Source organism: Mixophyes fleayi, chromosome 1 (genome assembly GCF_038048845.1).
Source record: "Mixophyes fleayi isolate aMixFle1 chromosome 1, aMixFle1.hap1, whole genome shotgun sequence".
Lineage (NCBI taxonomy): Eukaryota > Metazoa > Chordata > Amphibia > Anura > Limnodynastidae > Mixophyes > Mixophyes fleayi.
In genome coordinates this window covers 92,299,353-92,316,263 of record NC_134402.1, presented here as the reverse complement: position 1 = coordinate 92,316,263, position 16,911 = coordinate 92,299,353, and the positions used below count along the sequence as shown (strand labels likewise).

The window sequence follows — 16,911 nt, the reverse complement described above, 5'->3', positions numbered from 1 at the left end:
TTTTACTTTCAACAGGCATTATTTGTTTTAATGACCATGTGTACAGGGCTTAAGTTCCTGAAAAATCAAATGAAAAAAAGCTAAGCATTTTTTACTGTTCTGTATTAAGCCCCTACCCACAGATTTGCTTCAGTTAACATCAAGTTATTGACAGGTTGTACTTCCACTGTTGTACCCCTGTTTTCAATCACAGCCAGGAATTGTTTATTTTGGTTCCTGGCCCCTGCAGGCTTTTGACACAGCGTTCAAAGCTGAACAGTGTGTGTTCCAAGTGGCAGCATACACTGAGTCCAGGAGTTCCCTACTAGAAGGCCCATAACGGTGCATGTCTGACCTAAATCAAGCCAGAACACCGAAGAAACTTGGTGCCCCAAAAATGCTGGCTTTCAGGAACTTGTCTAGTAATACATATTTGGAAGCAGATGGAATGTTTTGTAAGCACTCCAGGAGAACAGTGAACTCCTAATCTTGTTATACTAGTGCTGAAATATGTCTTTATCCTTGCCACATGTCATTTGCTTATGCCCACAGCATAATTGTACATTTGATAAATTTGTCATTGCTCTAAACAATAGTGCCAGCATCAGAGAAATAATTTGTAAAATGTTGCTTTAGCATGACAAAGTAAAGCTTTCACTTCTGTGAAGTGTTTTAATGCAAACATAAACACTGTAATACAGTGTGTTTTTGTTTTATGGTATAAAGCTATATCACATCTTAATTCATATGACAGTTGTTTTGGCTAGGAAGGAGAACATCATGTTAAATAGTAAGTAAAAACAATAGTTATGATACAGGCATAGTAAATCAGGCTGCATGGCCACAATCCCAATAATCTCCTTTAAAACCCAGCAATTTTATTTTGTTTGTCATCATTTCCTCTCTGAAAATTATTGATTTGTTTTTATTGAGTCAAAGGGCATCAAACAGACTTTTACCTGACAAAATGAAAAGACTTTTCTTGCAAGCTTTAATAAATGTGCATCCATTCCTGGGTGCATCTCATTCAGAGATGCACAATAGTGTAAGACTGTCACAAAACTTACCTGCCCCACAATCCTGTGCTGCTGATTTCCTCTGCCTCTGTGTAGAGGTCAGCACTTCCAGGTTCAGGCTGTTACCTGATTGTGGCTGGGAGGCAGCATATTCAAACCTGTAGAGTATATAAAGCTCACCCTTTGTCAGAGCAACAGGTATTCTTATACCCAGACCGACTGCCTGTTATGCTGTATTGCTGCTGACCTTGGCTTCCCTTCTGATTCCTCCTTGGATAGTGATTCTGCCTGTTAATCCCTCGTGTACCAGTCTTTGCTTGTTTTGACCACTCTCTCTGATTTTGTACTGCATTATTGCCTGTGTACCAGATCCCAGCCTGTTAATGGACTTCCCTTCCCACTGATTTTGTACCTCACTTACGCCAGTGTACAGTTCTTGGCTAGCTGACCTGCTTTTGGATTTTTCTTTCTCTCTGCTGTTAAGCTTAGTGGCTGGTAAAGGGGCACTGCCTGCGTCTTCCTGGCTGCAAAAGTCCATCCTGCCTTGTGGCGGTTCATGGTGATGACGGGGGGACCCATTAGACTCTGCGCCTTTCTTTCGGCAGCGCTAAACCAGGCTAACACGGGTATGTGTCACCCGGGGCCTCTCTTCCTGAAACAATCATTACAAATACTTTTTGTTTTGGTGCAGTTTTCATTGGCTATTTCCCAGTGGGTGCTAGTCATTTGCTGCTTCTGTCTATTTAGGAGAATGGCAGTTAATCAAATCTTTTGAACATACATTTAACCATATAATACGACCAACATGCCCATCTCTTACTACAAAGTTGTTTTACAATGGAATGTGTACTGGAGAGTTGAAGCAAAACACAACCAAAAAACAGGTACAAGGGAATTATGTGGTGCTGCATGTTGAAACTGATCAGATTCTGTTTTTTGTTTTCCCTTGTATTACTTTTCAAATATTCCCGAATACGGAGATATCTATGAAAATTGGTATACAGATAACTGTTGCAAAATTGGCGCTGTAGTAACTGGCAACGTTTTCCTACAGTTTGTAAAGTTAAAGTGGACATCTCTATTATGAATACGGAACTTTTTTTTTTTTTTTTTTTTTTTGCTGTCCCCCAGTTTTTATTCATCTCACTACTGATCTCACATGTTAAATAATTGTATACAGGGGTCGATATAATTCTCAAACAGTGCCCGAGACACTGCTGACTTATCCTCCCTGAACAAAAATCTGCAGGTTTTTTTTTTTTTTCTTTAAGGTAAAGTTTTACCATCAGCCTTAACATTAAAACCGCTGAAGTCAAGTGAAGTGAATAACATTGATTATCTCCTTATAATGGCACCTGTCAAGGGGTGGGATACATTGGGTCCAGAACATCAGGTCATGTGGGGGTGTTTACGGTAGGCAGTGGTTAATACCTACAAAAGTGGTCAAAGGAACGACAACCTGTGAACTGCGTTAGTGTCACGGGTGCCCAAGGCTCATTGAGTCCACAGAAGAGCTTACTGTAGCACAATTTGCTAAAAAATGCTGTCTATGATAGAAGCTTGTTATATGAACATCAGATGCAATTAAAATATTAAATAAAAATAGCAAAATATGCTCGTGATTAAACAAAATTTGTGAGAAAATAAAATCACTGCATGCACTATTTCTAAACTCCTAAAAAGCCATGGTTGGATGTATATCAGGTAGAGCTAGAAACTATTATACATTATTGGAAAATTAAAATTATCCTTACATAAATAAATCCTTAGATATAATTTCAGAAATAGGAAGGCAACATATAGCTTAATTCCTCCACCATATCCTGTAACATACCTTTTAGAGGATATAACAAAGATTATCATACATCTCCCCACTGTACATGAGTTCTGCCAATACCAATAATAAAGTCTATCTTCTATTTAGGTTGGTATGAGGTATTGCCCACTGTCTTGCTCTACTGATTAGTAGAAGGTAGCAATAGCTCTCCTATTCTGGCTTATCTACTGCATGCATAAATGGGAGATGCATTGCTATCTACCTATAGTTGTCCATACTGACTTTGGGTTTAAGGAGCCATGTCTAAACTATCCTATTGTAATAAAATGGGTTGACCGTGCATCCAGCAAACTGGCGATGCGCGTTTCGCTCTTCTTTTTCAAGGACCTTACAGTTCGCCTGAACTGGACCATGGAGCAATAGAAGAAGGTGGCCTGGTCTGATGAATCATGTATTAGTTTACAATATGTGGACAGCCAGATGCGTGTGTGTCATTTATGTGGGAAAGAGTTGGCACTATGGGAAGAATGCAAGCCGGAGGAGGCAGTGTAATGTTCTGCTGGGAAACCTTTGGTCCTGGTATTCATGTGAATGTTACTTTTGACACGTACTACCTACCTAAACATTGTTTCAGACAAAGTACACCCCTCCATGGCAATGGTATTCCTTGATTGCAGTGGCCTCTTTCAGCAGGATAATGCATGCTGACACCCTGCAAAATTTGTTCAGGAATGGTTTGAGGAACTTGGCAAAAGGTGTAGACTTGGCCTCCAAATTTCCCAGATCTCAGTCTGATCGAGCATCTGTGTTGAAAAAACAAGTCCAAGCCATGGAGGCCCTACCTCGCAAATTACAGGACTTAAAGGATCTGCTGCTAACGTCTTGGTGCCAGATACCACAGGACACATTCCAAGGTCTTGTGAAGTCCATGTGCGACGGATCAGAGCTGTTTTTGCGGCGCAAGGAGGATCTAAACAATATTTTACAGGTGGTTTTAATGTTATGGCTGATCGGTATATATGACAAGTTGCTTAATAAATGTCTACAATGGTCAATCTGCAACTGTGACTCTTCTTAGTTGGTACCTAATTCAACTGTATTATATATTTATGTAAATAGGGTACATTTATAAATAGACATCCAAGCCTTTTGTATATGTCCACAAACCTGAGTTAACCAAGTTACTTGCTTTCAATATGCATATTAAAAGTATGTCTTATATTAATTTTCGGCCTATGAGTGCCAGATAATTGTTTGCCTCCAGTTTATTTTTCAATGATTTGCCCCAACTTCATGGCTATAAATTCATTTGAGCAGGTGGCCTTTTACTTTTTTATGTGTATTCTCATAGCAGTTTCTGGGATTAACTAAAATCACTTTGTGACAAAGTTATTGAATTTTATTACAGATATTATTTATTTACTCCAAGTCTCCATCCCTGTATTTTACTAGTTATATGTTAAATGTACTGTGCTCTGCAGTAATGGCTGTATTACTGGCATCTGTTCTAACAGTGCAAGAAGCCAGTTGCACTTTGTTAACAACACATTGGTAGTGTAATAAATAGCAGAGTTGCTAATGAGTTTGTTCCTGTTTAACAATAAATGAAAGTGACAATGAATTTATTTAGAGATCTAGTTATAAATTGAAATTTAACAGAAAATCAACATTTCCGCAAAGATGTTGACTAGTTTGTTCTTAATGGTGTATAAAAACGTACCTGAAGTATATATTTGAAATGTCCTCAGGCACATCATATCTACTAGAACATAATGTGAAAAACCCAAAATGTTATTTTCATGTATTATGCTTTTGTACTGTACTCAACTCTGTAAGTAGATAACCCTGAAAGAATGTAAATGTGCAGTAACCCATTGCAACTAAGGCTAGGTACACACTGAAGAATGTTTCGACCAACGTGTTTTCTCAAACAATTGTACCTACAACTGAAGGTACGATGAGTCTGACAATACATCCATATACACTGACACGATTTACCATCAGATTTGTGCTCTTCATCTGGTCCTCTAGTCTTCAGAGAAGGACAGCACAGTATTCATAAACTTATTCTTGTCACACTGATTTAAAACCGCCTTGTTATAGCTATCCACATGTCTCAACAAATTTTGTTAGCTTCTGTGACTCTGAAACGAAACACTCTGTCTTAGAACAAACAAATGAATTATTTCTTCTACTGTGCTCTCCATTTATTAGGGACATTCATTGCTAGCATCAGCTGAAAAGAGCTCAACTCTGTAAACTTTATGGGGATCGTGAGTGTGGGTGCATACACACTACATGATCGTTAGATGATTGGTCTGAAAATAGTGACCCGTACGACCAACCAAATGAGCCAATAATCGACACTTTGGAACGACTTTCGGCCATCGTGTCACTATACACACTAACCTGACTTCCAACCAGTCGTATGTCTGCTGATTTGCCCGATTATGGAATGAAAATGCTCCAGTGTGTACCCAGTCTACTTAATTTTGATCTGGTACAAGTTAGATAATGAAGGCAAATTTGAGGGTTACAAAAGTACCTTACTTTAACAGTGGTATAACTCTTTTGTATTCGTTCCTAATCAAGAAAGATTTCTATTTTAATTTGCATGTGGTGAGTTTAAAAATTGATTCGCTAAAGTACTAAAAATACCCACTAACATATATTGTATAAATGAAGGTGCATTGAATCGAAAAAGAGGCAAATAGAGTATCCAAACATAGTTTTAATAGTAATTTCTTTTAAAGTGACAAATTGTGAAAAAAAGTAAACTAGTATAACAATATTTCTTAGCTTTTATAAAAGACAAATACTATACTAGTAATACTATTTCGTTTACTAAAAAATGTCACTGGCAAAAGCCGGCAAATCAGGGCAGCACGGTGGCGTAGTGGTAAGCACTTCTGCCTCACAGCGCTGAGGTCATGAGTTCAATTCCCGACCATGGCTTTATCTGTGTGGAGTTTGTATGTTCTCCCCGTGTTTGCGTGGGTTTCCTCCGGGTGCTCCGGTTTCCTCCCACACTCGAAAAACATGCTGGTAGGTTAATTGGCTGCTATCAAAAATTGACCCTAGTGTCTCCCTCTCTGTCTGTGTACGTGTTAGGGAATTTAGACTAAGCTCCAATGGGGCAGGGACTGATGTGCGTGCATTCTCTGTACAGCGCTGCGAAATCAGTGGCGCTATATAAATAAATGGTGATGATAATAGCCACCAGGGCTCTATTATAAGTGTTAGCAGAAAAGGAGGAGGTAGTTATGTGGTGAAGATGGGGGAATATGGAAGAAGATGGGGGAGGTGGGAGTTTTGGGCAAGACAAGAGGAAAGTGGGATGTGAGGGGCACAGGGGAAAAGGGGGGGCAAATGAGACAATCAAAGGTAGGGTTTAGTGCAAATACAAATGTGGCGACAGAGATGCAATTATTAATTTAACGACCAATACACAAAGAAGAGAAAAGAAATGGACATACGCACACGGGGCAGAGTTGGAAGGCGGTAAATGCTCACATGGGGAGACTGAGACTGGCAGATGGGATTGGGCGAGTGACTGGCATAGATGGATAAAGAGACTAGCACAGAGAAATTAGTGGTAGAGGTGGCTGACAAAGAGAAATGGGAAAGACACTGACGCAAGCAGCTAAAGGGAAGCACAGCTGGCACAGGCAGGAAATGAGGAGCAAGGCTAGTGCCGTTGGTATGGTAGTGAGGCTTGCACAGGTAGGAGAGAGTAGTGCCCATAAAAAATTGAGAGGGGTCTGCCAGAGACAGGAAAATATACTTACTGTATTTGCCGTTGGCAAACTTAGCATTTAGCCCAGTGACCAAGCCTAAGGTAGCCTGCTATGTGATCTACTTGGGGGTGGATGCCACCCAGCCAGTCCCTGATGCAGAGCCTAGATACCATATGTTGATCCCAGAGATATATAGAGATGATCAGATGCATAAAGGGAAGTAGAGTAAGTACAGTCTTAATGGCTTACTGCAAATCATGCACACTAATAAGCTTACTTCAGGCATATGTCCATTACAAAGTATCACTTTTATTTAGTTTTCTTCACATAAGTAAATCAACTACTGCAGGCCAGGCCAACCTGTGGCTCTTCAGGTGTTGTGAAACTACAAGTCCCCGCATACCTTGCCAGCTATTGGCTGCCAGACTCTACTGAGATTTGCAGGTTCACAACACGTGGAGAGCCACAGGGTGGCCTGGAATGCACTAATGCATATTTTACACCAACTAACATGGGTTAACAGATTATTGCTTGCAATTTATGTATCTCTGCAAATACTTGAGGGGCTAAGGCAGAGTAAGTATTACACCAGTTTGAATAGTATATCTCGAGTGAAAATGCTCCGCACACTCCCAGAGAGTGGGTGTGTTCATATAAGCTTAAGCATACATGTGTGATTCTGCCATTTAGGCCAGTCTGCTTTTGGAGAAGCAGAACAGGGATGTTGTAACGTAGGCCAAGTACAGTAAGGGATGCTGTGACTGGATCACTTACAAGTAACTGGTATAAATTTATATAAAGGAAATAGCGCAGGGTGCTTATTTATATAATTGCCAATGCATTTTTATTTTTGATATTGTGTAAGTTTTGATATAGGAAATCCTTATTTCTGAGACCAGGAAAGAAACTCATTTGTTTTAACCTTTTTTTTTTAGAAGAAATGCCTTATTTCTGATGTATATGTCTGATAAAATAAGCCTTTTGTATATCTTTGTGTAAGGAAATGTCTCTTGTTTGGGGTTTACAACTTTTCCTGGGGAATTCTTTTCTTTGGAGGAAATGTGTATTCTGCAACTGTTGGAAGATTGACTTGTGCAAATCTCATGCTAACTAGACTTTTTGATGTGTGAGGGCCATAGGAAGATGTAATTATCCTGCATCTTACAGTGGACAGCAAGTCTATCACAGCAAGGTTTTAAGAATTTCAAAGATAAGTGTAAATATTGGCTTTGCATGTTTGTGTAAACACATTGCATCCTGATTCTAAAAATAGCCTGTGTCCAAATCTGTATAAAAAGCACTGTCTTGTACACTGAAATGTATCATTCTGATGTTCCATCTGACCTGATCACCTGGTACCTTCAACCAGTGTGAGAGCAAATAAACATCACTTGCTTCAAAGACCTGCTTGAAAACATCTTCAATATTGCTGTAATCCTGTGACCTGCAGATTAGACCCTAAATCTAATCCGTTCTCTGGCTGTTTCTGAGTTTGGACCCAGATCTCCAGTACCACTGCCGCTACCCTGCAGCTCTGGTCAGTGTGATAGGCCAGGGAGGTTACATCCACAGCAACCCTGATTCATAGTAAGCGGTCCGGAGTACCAGCCCAGGTACACCAGCAAGGGGGCAGCCCACCAGTGACAGTTACCCAGAAAAGAACGTGCTTCTGGGGGCGCCATAAAGGAGCCTAGTGGTGGCAGCAGGCTCCTCCTACTGCGGCAGGAGGGGTGTATATGCGGAATAACAAAAGGGGACGAAGGCAAAGTAAGACCAGCAACAACAGACAGGGTGGCATTGGTGGTCCATCCTGTCACAGATGCAGACTGGGAAAAAGACGCCTATACGCACCACTTGTGATTGGCTGTTAGCAATTGTACTTGGCTTGGTGCTTTGGCTTTCACTGGAGCATCTCTTATGCTTTTGTGTGCACAACTTTTTCTTTATTTGCACTTGAGTCAGGAGCTATTATTGTCCTATTAGAGAGTTGGGTTGTTTTTGTTTTGTTTTTTAAGTTTTATTGATGTCTAATGCGAATGTGTTTTCATATGTAAAAAAATAAAAACTTGTGCATGTGGGATGTAAGTGTCTGTGGCTAGTGCATATGCTATTAATGCAGACCTGCACAGAGATGTGTACAGCATATGGACATAATACGCTATCTATACATGCAGATTTTTGAGTGCAAATTATGCCCAGGTTGCAACAGACCCTGCATCATGCCCTGATTTATGACATAGTCAAATTTCCCATGAACACTACCTACCTGGAGAAGAGTATTGCAGCTGGTAATGCTGACATGTTTAATAACTTCCTGTTTGAATAACTATGTGGCCACCCCTTCCAATTAGTGTGTTTGGCCATTTCAGCCATAACGATTGCTAACGGATCATAAAATCAAGCATATGGCCGTGCAATCTCCATAGTCAAGCAGCAGTTAAATGAGTCCTATTGAAGAGCTCAGCAACTTTCAATGTGGCAAGGTGCTAGGATGTCGCCTTTCCAAAAAGTCAGTACGTCTGATGTCTGCCCTGCTAGAGCCACCCCAGTAAACTGTAAGTGCTATTATTTTTAAGTGTAAATATCTAGAAGAAACAATATCTCAGCCGAAAGTGGTAGGCTGCACAAGCTCACAGAATGGTACCGTCGAGTGCTGAAGTGCATGGCACATCATAAAAATTGTTCTCTGTTATCTCGCTAACAAGTTCTAAACTGCCACTGGAAGTAACATCAGCACAAGAAATGTTCATCGGGAGCTTAATGGATTGGGTTCCCAGGGCCAAGCAGTGGCACACAAGCCTCGGGTGACAATGACCGATATCAACTGGAGTGGTGTGAAACACAGCACCATTCATAATCAGCTATTTATATAGCGCCACTAATTTTGCAGCACTGTACAAAGAACTCGCATCAGTCCCTGCCCCATGGAAGCTTACGGTCTAAATTCCCTGAACACAATCGATTTTACACCGCACCAAGCTTTGAACCCCTTGAAGGTCAATTACATAAATAATATTTAATCATATAGGGGAGGTGCTCCAATACTATGTATCAACTATTTGTTATTGGAAAAAGAAAGAAAGAAAGAGAGGAATAGTATTTTGTGGGCACTCTTTTATACAAATGGTTGTGATATATTGGTATTATAAAAACAAATAAACTTTATTGTTAATTATGTTAAAAAATTGTCACAGCGAAATATTAAAAATGATGAATGTAATGTTGAAACCTGTAATAATTCAGTTAAAAGGTAGATTACTACCAAGCTGGCTTGCTGCTATTAATCTATGTAATTAGCGGCTAACGAGTATATTAAAGTACACTCAATTGGTATGAATCTATGATTAGGAGTTCCTATAGTGGGTCTCTGCTGCTGAAATATCAGCAGGGATCCATGATTGAGGTTGATAAACAAAGAAATAGATCTATGATTGTGATAAACTATTTGGCACGAATAAACCCTTCAATCCCTTAATTGGTGTCTATAAACCAAATTACTAGTTGTCACTTTGATAGGTTTAGCTTAATAATATATGAGAGCTAAAAACTTGTAATTGTCTATCCAATGTATAATTGTAAAAGGCTGGTTCCTAAATGCTCCTGATAGAATCAGCCTAATATCTGGCTGCTAACGGAACCTAATCCTAATCTCCTAGCTAGAGGTGTACTAACTCTCAGCCTATATTGAATTATTTATAAAAATAGAGCAGCGAGCTCAGCGTAACGCCGACGCGTGTTTCGCTTCTGAGCTTTGACAAGGCAAACTTGCCTTGTCAAAGCTCAGAAGCGAAACGCGCGTCGGCGTTACGCTGAGCTCGCTGCTCTATTTTTATAAATAATTCAATATAGGCTGAGAGTTAGTACACCTCTAGCTAGGAGATTAGGATTAGGTTCCGTTAGCAGCCAGATATTAGGCTGATTCTATCAGGAGCATTTAGGAACCAGCCTTTTACAATTATACATTGGATAGACAATTACAAGTTTTTAGCTCTCATATATTATTAAGCTAAACCTATCAAAGTGACAACTAGTAATTTGGTTTATAGACACCAATTAAGGGATTGAAGGGTTTATTCGTGCCAAATAGTTTATCACAATCATAGATCTATTTCTTTGTTTATCAACCTCAATCATGGATCCCTGCTGATATTTCAGCAGCAGAGACCCACTATAGGAACTCCTAATCATAGATTCATACCAATTGAGTGTACTTTAATATACTCGTTAGCCGCTAATTACATAGATTAATAGCAGCAAGCCAGCTTGGTAGTAATCTACCTTTTAACTGAATTATTACAGGTTTCAACATTACATTCATCATTTTTAATATTTCGCTGTGACAATTTTTTAACATAATTAACAATAAAGTTTATTTGTTTTTATAATACCAATATATCACAACCATTTGTATAAAAGAGTGCCCACAAAATACTATTCCTCTCTTTCTTTCTTTCTTTTTCCAATAACAAATGGTCTAAATTCCCTACCATACAGTGAGAGCGAGACCTGGGTCAATTTCTTAGCAGCCAATTAACCTACTAGTATGTTTTTTGGCGTGTGGGAGGAAACTCGCGCAGACAAGGAGAAAACATAAAAACTTCACACAGATAAGGCCATGGTTGAGAATCGAACTCATGACTCCAGTGCTGTGAGGCAGATGTGCTAACCACTTAGCCACCGTGAAGAATCTTGTTTCACCGTCTGACAAATTAATCTGGGTTTGATTAATGCCAAGTGAATGCTTCCTAACGGAATGTGTAATGCCAACTGAATATGTGGAAGAACTTGGCTGGCTTGCAGACAGCCCAGTCCTCAATGCAATCGAACACCTTTGGGATGAATTGGAATGCCAACTGCAAGCCAGGACATATTGCCCAACATCAGTTCCCATCCTCGCAATTGTTCTTGTGGCTGAATGAATGTGAATCCCCGCAGCCATGTTCCATAAACTAGTGGAAAGCCTGCACAGAAGAGTGGAAGCTGTTATTGCAGCAAAGCGGAGACCAATTCCATATTAATACCCATGGTTTTGGAATGACATGTTCAACAAGCAGATATGGATGTGATGTTGGGTGTCTTCTTAAATGTTACAGCAATCTGAAACTAGTGCATGAGTGAATTACAGTTGATACAACTTTTATGGTATTGCTGTATTCAGCAGTCTGCTGATCATGAACCACAATATCAGAAAACTTGAATAGGACATTTTCTGGAGCCCACACTATAAATGCTATAGTTTTAATAATCAAAATGAAGTCTGTAACATGTATTCATCATGTAATTTCAACCTTAAAAACAGTTGTTCTTACTTTTTAGAAAATACTGCTATAGTTTTCAATTAACAGAATGTCCCAACAAAGTACATACATTAAAGCTGTAAGTGTCAAAATCTATCACAAACTGTGCTAATGTTCTGACAACACGTTAATAAACACATTTTCTGAAATTATAAAAAAAAATGTTGCTTTATTGTATCCACCTGTCAAATGTGCTTTTATGTAATCTCATGGAACAGAAATGTAAGGGCCAAGATTTGCCACAAAGTTTCTCACTGTTATATCTACAATAGCTAATGTGTAATTGAATCTGATCAATACATTCATTTTGCTTTTAAGCTTTCTTTTTATATGGGGTACATTTTTATTTTATTTTTCATTTTTCTTTTGCTTGACTGTTTATCCCATGCTGTGTTAAATAATTCTGCTTCCTCCATTAATCTGTTTGCTTGAAAGTTTAAACGGTTATCCTTTTGCGGTGATATGCATTTGCATAGAACACCAAAATGTTTACTTAATACTTTGAATTGAAGATAATTTCTCCCAAAGGCAGATTACTGGGGGTGCAGGCAGTGAATGTACATATGCAATGTTGAAGTAAGTGCAATTTATATTAACTGGCAGGTCAAAAAGTTGCGTTTGGTTCACGCAGAGTATACCTATTTTATTTCTGACCAAACTTAAAGAAGGAACTCAATTTAAAACCATTATTGTAGCAGTTAGTTTTCTCCTACAAAGTGACTGAACATTGGGGGCCCCCTGAACAACTCACTGACGCAGGCACCAATAATGATCCATTCTTCAGGCCTCTACTCCGCTCACTGCACTGTCGATAACTCTGAATCATCATTATGAAAGTAATGCACTAAGCTCTGTATTTATTTTAAACTTTTCCAAGTTGTTGAGACCTGAAGAACTGTTATTATTGCCATTAGGGTTGAGTTACTCCACAACTGCAGGCATTCCAAACATTGGGGAGCAGTGTGCATTTCAAGTTTTAACATACCATTTCAGATTACCTATGAAGGTGTTTTTAGGAGAAGTACATGCAGGGAGTTCTTGGTTCTGTGGTTTATTCTTATGTACAGGTAAGGTAACATAATAAAAATGGAGATGTCTGGATAAATGAGTGACTGTAAAAGAATGCAACTGGGGTTTTGGGTCCTAATAGTCTGGCAAATGTATGGATGACCAGTTGTTAATGTTATTTATTACCATTACCGTCAACCAACTCTTCACAAAGGTTGTTCTGGTTTAACCTAAGCAATGCAATTTTTATTTTCCCTAAATCCACAGGACTAAATTATATATAATAAGTTTATGCTTTTATTTTCAATAAATACTGCACACAAAATGTAGTTTCATTTAAAATGTTTTGTATTCTTAATTAACATTATAATTGTTATATAATATTTAGTAATCAGAGTATATTATAAAACTCAACAGGTTTTCTTTGCTCTATTAACATGGTTGGTATAGCATAGATGTACACACAATACATTACATTCATTGTCTATTTTATAAATATACAAGTTCGTGTGTGTGTTTGTTAGCTATTGTGTGGTGTAAAGGTGCAGTTTTAGCTATTAAGTGTGGGAATAAGCTTGTATTGTGTGTTGGCAGGATGTAGTATTAATATGTGCCTATATTGTGTGATGTGCCCTGATATTGTGTGTGAAGGGGAGGGGGAAAGCTGTGGGGATGGTGGGAGACACACACAGACTGGACTCCATTTTAAGCATTCAAAACACATTTCAAACTTCCACATTCATTCCACAACAATATAAACTCGGAAATCTGAACTAAAATCATATTCTCTCACTATAAACTCCATTTATCTCACATGCAAACTTTTACCACTTATTCTCCTATTTAATTTCACTTATCGAAGTCAAAGTCTAAAATGTGTAGTGTAAACAATAGCCACTACACACTATCCACAATCCATTCTAATCTCGCATGGACACTTTACAGCAACGATATTTATGTCACACAGGAGCCATTTTATCCAATCATGGGGATAATACTAACTGACGATGGCAGCCTTCTTGAAATACTGGATTTAAAGTAATGCTATATTAACTATCATCCCATGAATGCAATTTCTTCAGCAATAAACTACATTATTTCTAAAGTTTCACATTAGTCATTGCACAATCCATTCTAAATACAATAGGAACACCATGACTTACAGTTTAAACCTAAGAAAATAAATACAAACTATATATTTCTTTCAAATGCCGTAATCCTTTTCACTGTTCACAAATCAAATATATATAATATAGTCTCATAATTGAATGCACCCCTCAGTCTCCAGTGCAGCCTGTCGCTGAGTAAAGCTGATCTGCCCTGTGCCTAAAGAACCACTTTTCTGGACAGCCTCTTGACGAGTAGTGCTGGGCAAAGAGAAATTTCTAATTGATGGTAGTTACATAAGGTATTCTTGACTTAATACTATAAAAGCAGTTGTGTTCACACCGCTATATAATATTTATCCTTGTAAAAGTAATGAGCGAGATATATAGGCAAAGATAACTAGAATTTGATCTGATTGCATTTCTTTTCTTACAATTTGTATTTCCAAACAACTACTTTTTCACTGAGTATCTAAAGCGTACCCTTGGTATTTTACTAAACAAGAATAGTAAACAGCAGGGCTTAATTTGTGCTGGAGTGCACAGGAATGTAGCTCTGGCCCATCTGTGTGCCCCCATAGTCTTTAATGTTTAAAGATGATTTATTTTTATTTTTTTTATATATTTTTTTTACATATTCTCCCAGCATATGTCATAACTATTTAAGATTCACTTTTTTATTTTATTTACAAATAAGCACAGGTAATAATTTTAAAATGAATAACCTTTTCAGTATAATATTTCTTTAAATGGCTTTTATTAATGTACATAATGAGTGAAGGTTTTAGTGAAATTATTTGTGGTCATAGAAACCACTTCTGGACATTTTCCAACAGCTGATCTGGAGTTTACATGTAGTACAGATAAAAGATAGCCATTAGGATCTATCATGTGTTGCCATGGGAATGTATCTAATATTCTAAATTTAGCAACCAACAAGTAAGAGAAATCAAACTAACACACATTTTCACATATACATTACAGATATAAGCAAGTTTTGCAGCCTGAAGCACTTGCTGCCAATTGAAAACCACAAGATTACAGGACTTATTCCTGCAGGTCAGGAGAATTGAAATAATAGGCTTATTATAAATTTACAGTCTGGTTGTTTAACCAAGTTTGAAGTGTTAACCTATTCAGCCCCTGCCTCCTCCCACATGAAGATAATGCTTGCAATTACTATATTTGCAAATCTCTGTGGACTTTAAAAAGGCAACAAAGTAGCTAATTAATTTACACTAGCAAGATAAAATATTAATTAGGGGTATTTTCCAAAGTCTGTAGCAGCTAGCTGATTGATTTTTTTTCTTTCTTCTTTGTACTTAAAAAATAAATAAATAATAATAAAAAAAAAGACAGAATATTACACAAGGATAAGGAATGCAAAAAACTGTTATGAGCAGAGACCATTGTAACAAAAAGATGGTCTAATAACCCCTTGAGACCCCTCTGCAAACCGCACAGACAGCTGACTAGGGCACGATGAGAACGAAAATGAAATTGTTTGTTAGCCAATTTGCTCTACCAGGCAGCACCTTTTGAAGCATATACTGTGCTGGGTGGAGCAACATTTAATGATCCTATATTTTCCTTTGCAGCCTAAAGCACCGCAGAATAAAGGTAAACAAGAAAAGAAGGTCATCCATCCTTACAGTAGAAAAGCCGCTCAGTTGGCACGAGAAGGCCACAAGCAGGACAGAAAGGAGAAGTGAGTATTCATTCCTGACATTTTTTTCTTTAATCATTTTACATGTAGTACTTCTATATTCAGATTCTGACTTTCTGCTTTTACATTAAAATGTGTTAAACTACTTGACTAGTAACATATCTGCATTTGCTGACATCCCTTGTGTCTTCTGGGGTTTGGTGCTAATTTATAGTTGTGGGAAAGGCCACTCAAGGCTCATGGGATCTCTGGGAAGAAATCATTGCCAATTTCAGATATGCAAAATATCAGCTTTCTCTGAACACTCTGGGAAAAGAAAAATGAACTTGAATATCAGTAACTCTTCCCCCATATTATATATCTTGCATATGCCATTTCATAAATAAGTGCATTGCTTGTAAATGCTCATTTAGCATGTATATGGTTTCTTTTGGGAAAAGCATTAGGTTCAAGATATCTGTCTCATACCCCTCCCCCTTTCTGCCTTTATCTGTCTAGTTTTTGTATTTTTCTTTGTTATTAGGTTATAATACTTTCTTTGTGTTTTTTTGTTATTAATTAATTAATTTTAATTTATTCTGTTGTGTAAAACCTTTAATAAAGTATTACCAAGTTAAAAAAGAAAACATTTCTATATATCTGTTTTAACTCCCTGTAAGGTCAAAGAATGAAAAAGCCTTGAAGCTAAGCATCATTGGTAAGTAAAAATAATTATTTTTTTTTTTTTTTTTTTTTTTTACAGTTCTGAACATTAAACTATATTTAGGTTGTATGGGGGGTGTGATAAGTTTACCAAGTTTACCACATGTTATAGATTATATATTTGTAATTATAGATTGTTGAGGATTTCATAAAAGTGGAAGAACCGTACACAACAGCTTATTTAAGTTTTAATAGTAAGCTTAAAATGGCCAAAATGCGCTGTGTTGATTTATTTGACACGACACTCGATTAGTAAATTCATGCTGCCTTGGATATTTCAATGGAATGGACAAGTGTTTGGTTTCTTTGGCAAATATTCAAAGATTGGATGTTTCTTCTACATATTGTCATTTGATACTTTTGATTGTTTGCTTTGGATTATAGCATATTTGTGATAACTGTAGCAATTTACGAGCATGGTTAAATTCTGAATAAACAAGTTTCAGAATAACTGCTCTCATAACAGTGTGTTTTTTGTTGGAAACCAGAGAGACAACAAACAAATAACTGTTACTGTTTGGTAATAATGTCATACATACTTACATGATCATAGAGCATTTTTTCCTGTGAAATATTGGTCATGTTTAAATATTATTTGTTTCATTTTAAGCATGGTCCAAACG

At 37.7% G+C, this 16,911-nt stretch overlaps 1 protein-coding gene across 2 annotated transcripts in view; it reads left to right on the top strand.

Annotated features, from left to right (window-relative positions):
* Positions 1-16,911, top strand: part of TMA16 (translation machinery associated 16 homolog) — a 60,630-nt gene that overhangs the window by 10,929 nt on the left and 32,790 nt on the right. For both annotated transcript variants that reach the window (XM_075198031.1, XM_075198025.1), the window contains exons 2-3: positions 15,519-15,628; positions 16,246-16,283. In XM_075198031.1, the coding sequence (XP_075054132.1) occupies positions 15,519-15,628; positions 16,246-16,283 (148 nt within the window). The remainder of the gene's footprint in view (positions 1-15,518; positions 15,629-16,245; positions 16,284-16,911) is intronic.